The 6,909-nt window shown below is 43.0% G+C and overlaps 1 protein-coding gene across 1 annotated transcript in view; it reads left to right on the top strand.

Moving 5' to 3' along the window:
• Positions 1–27: 27 nt before the first annotated feature.
• Positions 28–6,909, top strand: part of RFXANK (regulatory factor X associated ankyrin containing protein) — a 36,227-nt gene continuing 29,345 nt past the window's right edge. Inside the window, exons 1-3 of the mRNA XM_040417417.1 lie at positions 28–151; positions 574–702; positions 4,780–4,860. Of these exons, the coding sequence (XP_040273351.1) occupies positions 576–702; positions 4,780–4,860 (208 nt within the window). The 5' untranslated portion in view covers positions 28–151; positions 574–575. The remainder of the gene's footprint in view (positions 152–573; positions 703–4,779; positions 4,861–6,909) is intronic.

Raw genomic sequence — 6,909 nt, 5'->3', positions numbered from 1 at the left:
AATCAGAAGGCGCCTCACATCCAAACACCCGGAAGTGCGTGCCGCTTGTTTGGGTAGCTGGCCTGCTTAACTCCTGCTATGCCGCGCAGCAGGAGGGAGCTGCGCCTTTAAGAACCTGGATAGAACGGAGGCTGCCCCTTCCATTCCACGGGTGGGTGAGAGTTGTGCTGTGCCTGCCTGCTTACTGATTATAATGGAACACGAACAGGGATGAATGCATGCTATTGCCCTCTGTTATCAGCCATGCCAGTGGTATTAACCTAAAATGCAATGCCCCAATGATGACTAGTTTATGTAACATATCTCCAGATCTGTTAGAGAACACTTGGGTCCCTTGATCACTGAGCCTGCACTCATATACATTTCCATTCATGTTCCTGATTCCTACAATGTCCAGAATAAAAAGTTTTAAGAAATCACTTTTTTTCAGGCTATGAAATCATCTGATGGATTGCGGATAATATGCCCTAGAATTTCTGATAGATTTGTGTATAACGAGAAGGAAATAACGCATAGAGACAGTACCCACAGATATGAAAAATGTGAAATCTCCTTTTTTCCCCCCCCCTCTAGCGATGGCAGACCATATGGCAGACCCCACATCCTGCCACACTATCGATGACGGGACCATAGTCATCCTCAGTATGTATCCGGAAACCCAGACTGGATCGGACACAGAAGAAGAGGTCGCCCAGTTAAATGGTAACTTGAACGTAAAATTGTATAAATGATAAAAGTAAACGCAAGTCGCAAGCCGTTTTTCGCTCAAGAGCCATAGGCAAATATAACAGGTAGTGTAGAGCCATATACAAGTCATGGCCCTATAATGTTTCCAGAAAATGAAGTATTTCTCCTAGAAAATCATTGCAATTTCCTTTGTGTTTATTGGAACAACACAACAGAAAACAAAGAAAAAAAAAAAAAAAAAGGCAAATTGGACATAATTTTCACACAAAACTCCAAAAATGGGTCGGACAAAATTGTGGCTAAACAACTTTGTTTCAAGCATGTGATGCTCGTTCAAACTGTTCTGTGGCAAGTACCGGGTGTGGGCAATAAAAAAAATCACACCTGAAACCAGATAAAAGGGGAGAAATTGACTCCATCTTGTGTGCGTGCCACACTAAGCATGGAGAACAGAACTGTCTGAGGACTTGAGAACCAAAATTGTGGAAAAATATCAACAAGCTCAAGGTTAAGTCCATCTCCAGAGATCTAGATGTTCCTTTGTCCATAGTGTGCAACATTATCAAGAAGTTTGCAACTAGGGATGACTTCGGATAAAACATCAATTCTCATAATACTTCGTTTGAATACTGTACCGAGCGAGCTCTCCGTACAGTGTTAGAATGTATTGGCTCAGATGAGCCGAAGTTATTACTTCGCAAAGTCTTGCGAGACTTCGGGTAATGACTTCAAAAATTAATTTCTACTGTAAAAAAACTTTTACCAAACTCAGGTTTGGTTCCAAGGTGGCACTTGGAACCAAACCCAAATTTGGGAAAAGGTTTTTCAACAGTAGAAATAAATTTTTGAAGTTATTGCCCAAAGTCTTGCAAGACTTTGCGAAGTAATAACTTCGGCTCATCTGAGCCAATACATTCTAATACTGTACAGTATTCAAACAAAGTATTATGCAAATCGACTTCTGATGTTTCATCCGAAGTCAATTCGCTCATCCCTATTTACAACCCATGGCACTGTAGCTAATCTCCCTGGATGTGGATGGAAGAGAAAAATTGATGAAAGGTGTCAATGCAGGATAGTCCAGATGGTGGATAAGCAGCCCCAAACAAGTTCCAAAGATATTCAAGCTGTCCTGCAGGCTCAGGGAGCATCAGTGTCAGCGCAAACTATCCATCAACATTTAAATGAAATGAAACGCTATGGCAGGAGACTCAGGAGGACCCCACTGCTGACACAGAGACATAAAGCTAGACTGCAGTTTGCCAAAATGTACATGAGTAAGCCAAAATCCTTCTGGGAAAATGTCATGTGGACAGATGAGACCAAGATAGAGCTTTTCGGTAAAGCACATCATTCTACTGTTTACCGAAAATGGAATGAGGCCTACAAAGAAAAGAACACAGTACCTACAGTGAAATAGGGTGGAGGTTCATTGATGTTTTGGGGTTGTTTTGCTGTCTCTCGCACTGGGTGCTTTGACTGTGTGAAAGGCATCATGAAATCTGAGGATTACCAACGGATTTTGGGTCGCACTGTAGAGCCCAGTGTCAGAAAGCTGGGTTTGCGTCCTAGGTCATTGGTCTTCCAGCAGGACAATGACCCCAAACATACATCAAGAAGCACCCAGAAATGGATGGCAACAAAGCACTGGAGAGTTCTGAAGTGGACAGCAATGAGTCCAGATCTAAATCCCATTGAACACCTGTGGAGAGATCTTAAAATTGCTGTTGGGAGTAGGCACCCTTCAAATATGAGAGACCTGGAGCAGTTTGCCAAAGATTCCAGTTGAGAGGTGTAAGAAGCTTGTTGATGGTTATTGGAAGCAATTGGTTTCAGTTATTTCTTCCAAAGGGTGTTCAACCAAATATTGAGTTGAGGGTGCCATTAAATTTGTCTGGCCCATTTTTGGAGTTTTACGTGAAATTATATAATTTTTGGCTGTTTTGTTCCAATTAGGGTTGTCACGATACCAAAATTTTGATTAAATTTTGATACCATAAAAAAGTATTAAGATATTCGATACTGCGCGAAAAAAAATAAAACACCAAAAAAGCTGCGTACATTCTGCATTTTATGGAATGTCCGGCCCATAATCAAACAGTCCTATCTTATTTTTTGGGGGGATAAGGTAACTAAAAAATGGCGAATTGTGAAGTTTTTATTTCGTTTTTTTTCTGTTACTGCGTTCACCGCATAGGAGAATTTTTTTATATTTTAATAGTTTGTATTTTTTGGACGTGTCGATATGTAATATGTTTACTTATTGTTTTATATGTAAAATTGGGAAAAGGGGTGATTTATACTTGATATTTTGGTGTGTTTATTATTATTTTTTTTTAACTTTGACTTTTTATTTAATAAGTATTAGCCCCCTTAGGGGCCAGAACCTGGGATCTTTTGATCCCTTGTCCTATTTACTCTGATAGAGCTCTATTAGGGTGAATAGGACCTCACACTCTCCCTGCTGCTCTGTGCACACAGCATCAGGGATGTTACCATGGCAGCCAGGGCTTCAGTAGCATCCCGGCCGCCATGGTAACCAATCGGAGCCCTGCGATTACACTGCTGGGGCTCCGATTGGAATTTCCATTGCACCACCAATGAGGAGGAGGGGACCCTGTGGCAACTGCCACCAATGATTTAATATTAGGGGTTGGGAGGGGGAGGAGCATTGCGCCACCAATGATTTAATACTGGGGGGGGCGCACTGCACCACCAATGTTTTTAAACCATTAATACAAATACAGGAGGTGGGTGCCGGTGGCAGAATCACATATCCGGCACCCGACCTCTATGATGGAGCTGCGATCAGTAGCAGTTAACCCCTCAGGGGCGGCACTGGACCCCAGATCCTGCAGCAGAAGTAGGGGTGCACCGAAATTCCGGCGGCCGAAAATGGGCCTAATCCATTTCGGCCGATATTGGTACATATCGGCAGAAAATATGGGGTGTGGGATTTGTCACCCGCATCGGGCGGGCGGTTTACTTTAAGTCACTGCATCTTTATTTTACCTTACAATCGTGACGCTCCAGTAACAACTCTGCAGGCAGAGCGGAGGGCGGCGTAACGTCATTTACTCACGTGACTCGCCTGCTCCGCCTCCTTCATTCATAAAGTGGGCGGAGCAGGTGCGTCACGTGAGTAAGTGACGTTACGCCGCCCTCCGCTCTGCCTGCAGAGTTGTTACTGGAGCGTCACGATTGTAAGGTAAAATAAAGATGCAGTGAGTGATGCTGTGAGCAGCAGGGCCGGGGCTGTTATGGGTAGGGGGATCGGTCTATGGCACTGCTATGGGGAGGGGGGATCTGTGCACTGTTATGGGGAAAGGGATCTGTGCACTGTTATGCCCATAACAGTGCACATATCCCCCCCCTCCATAACAGCGCCACCCACAGATGAATTTCATTCATGAAAAAGAATTATTAATAAAATCATTAAAAAAAAAGTATTTTAAAAGTATTTGGGCAAAAAGGCAGTTTCGGTTTCGGTTTTCGGTCAAGGGCATCCTGAATTTTCGGTTTCGGACCAGAATTTTCATTTCGGTGCACCCCTAAGCAGAAGTAGACTTAAAAGCTGCAGAGGTGATGGAGCTTACAGTCATTTGGGATATGGGGAACGTGAGGGGACCTCTGGCCAGAGATGTGCTTGCTAGAGAGGCTACACAGGGGTGGAAGGAGAGGCAGAACCCCCTGATACAGCCCACCCTTTAAAATCCCAAAAAGTCAGTAGAATCCACCAAACAAAAACTTCTTCCCTAAGCAGGGATTCTGTCTGCGTCTGTCCTTTGCAGGGACAGAAGAACACTAGAGGGTGGTGGAAGCGGCCTTTTAACCTATCTGTGTTCCTGTCCCTACAGAGCCCTAGAAGGGCAACCTCTTGTGGTACTGTCATGGAGGATGTCCTGGAAAAAATATGCTTATTTTGGGATTTCTGTGCAGGCTTTTCTGTGGATTGTATAGCAAAGGGAGAAATCTCCAGGGGATCTAGAAAAAAATCTGCGGCCAATGACACACTGAGGAGACACCGTTCATTAGTTGTCTGATCTATGTAGATATTGTGATTGATCTGAATACTGATTTTTCTCTTCACAGTTGGCCCTTTAAAATATTCAACAACCCTAACCAACAGACAACGAGGAAACATGGTATCTGTATTACCAGCAACTCTGGACTGTGAGTTCCAAATCCAGTGCTTAGTTGTGCTACACATAATACTTTATATATACTTATGAAACTGAGCATGTGCGGCCTTCTCAGTGAGCTGGACAAAGAAATAAGAAAAAACAAAACAAACAGAAGGTGGCGCTATACTGATGCATTCTATTGAGTGGCTATGCAAAATTTTTAATTACATGCAATTACAAAAGCATTCAGATCAAGGTGCTGGTTTGAAAGCTAGAATATCATTTGTGGGACAACCTGTTTAAGATTAACGCAGCGATTTTTGTCCGTCCACCTCTCAGTATATTTGTGGTTCTGCAGAGTGATATAAGCCGCTATCCACCATAGTGAATGGGGCCGGGCAGACTTCCGGCAGCTCACGGATGTACACTGTAGTTACGGATCTGGAAGGCTGTCCTCCTCCTGGAAAAGCCTGCCGCAACCAGCAACGCCAGTGTGAAACAGGCCTTAGCCGCCTGATTTCTGCTGTTTTTAAACAGCAGACACCCAGGGCTAATGTCTGTGATGGGTGATTAATGCCGATCATTGACATTTAACCCTTCAGATGCAGTGGTAAATGTGACCATGGCATAAGAGGATTTTCCCTGGAAGCGCTGCACCACTGGGGCCCGAACGGCTTTCCTGTGCTGAGATTGGGAAAGCAGTTTATTCGCTGTGGTAGCCTCGGTCCCTCTTAAGGATCTGAGGCTACCACAGCAATAGTTCCTATGAAGGCCATGGAGGTATAGGAAACATATTGAATTTCTGATAGGCTGCAATGGTAATTCATTGAAGTTTGTGTTACCGGCAATCTAACGACTGCATGTTCAAGTGCCCTAAGGGAACTTTGTAACCGTGTTAAAAAAAAAAAAAAAACTTTGAAAAATATAAAAAAAAAATATAAATATTCAAATCACCCCACCCCTCTTTCCCCATAATAAACAAAAATCATTTGCACTGCTGCAGCGCAAAACACCGCTTCACCTCCCCCCAAAAATAGAATTAAAAGTGATCAAAAAGATGTACACACTCCAAAAATGTGTCACTGAAAATGACCTGCAGCTCCGTAGACGTAAATATAAAAAAGTTGTGTGGTCAGAAAATGGCAGTGCAAAGCAAAAATCCTTTTTTTCTCAACGTTTTTATTTTAAAGAGAACCTGTTCTGACATGCCTGGTTTAATAGCTTCATGCATTCCCCATGTAATAACAATTCTGGAGCATCTATACTTATGTCTGTATGTTGTGTCATTCCTTTATTATTTCTACTAGAAGTTATGAATGAATTGCTAGCAGTCTGCAGTAAGGGGACAGAGGGGAGGTAACCAGTTGGAGGTGTGTACCTGCACAGACTGACTCTATCCAATCAGTGCTGCCATTGTCAGACAGTGCAGGTACACACCTCCAACTGGTTACCTCCCCTCTGTCCCCTTACTGCAGACTGCTAACAATGCATTCATAACTTCTAGTAGAAATAATAAAGGAATGGCACAACATACAGACATAAGAATGGATTCTCCGGAATTGTTATTACATAAAGGAATAGCATGTCAGAAGTGGCGAAAGGTCCTCTTTAAGTATTAACGCAAGAAAAATGACACAAATGTGATATCGCTGTATTGATACTGACACAGAGAATAATGGGAGCAGGTCAGTTTTACCACATGGGGAACTCCCTAAAAATGAAATCCATAAAACTATGGCGTAATTGCATTTTTTCCCATAGTCACACCATTTAGAATTTTTTTGCCATCATATGCCATATTAAATGGTGCCATTAGACAGCTCAGCTTGTCCCGCAAAAAACATGTGAATAGAAAAATAAAAAAGTGGCTCTATGGTTTGAAAATAATCAAATCCTTTAAATTCTGCCGCCTTAAGTTGTTTCTTTTAGGCCTCTTTCACACGGGCGTTGCGGGAAAAGGTGCGGGTGCGTTGCGGGAACATGCACGATTTTTCCGCGCGAGTTCAAAACATTGTAATGCGTTTTGCACTCGCGTGAGAAAATCGGCATGTTTGGTACCCAAACCTTCACAGAACTTCGGGCTTGGGATCGGTGTTCT

This window comes from Bufo bufo, chromosome 2, assembly GCF_905171765.1.
Source record: "Bufo bufo chromosome 2, aBufBuf1.1, whole genome shotgun sequence".
Classification (NCBI taxonomy): domain Eukaryota; kingdom Metazoa; phylum Chordata; class Amphibia; order Anura; family Bufonidae; genus Bufo; species Bufo bufo.
This window is presented reverse-complemented; position numbering and strand designations above follow the sequence as displayed.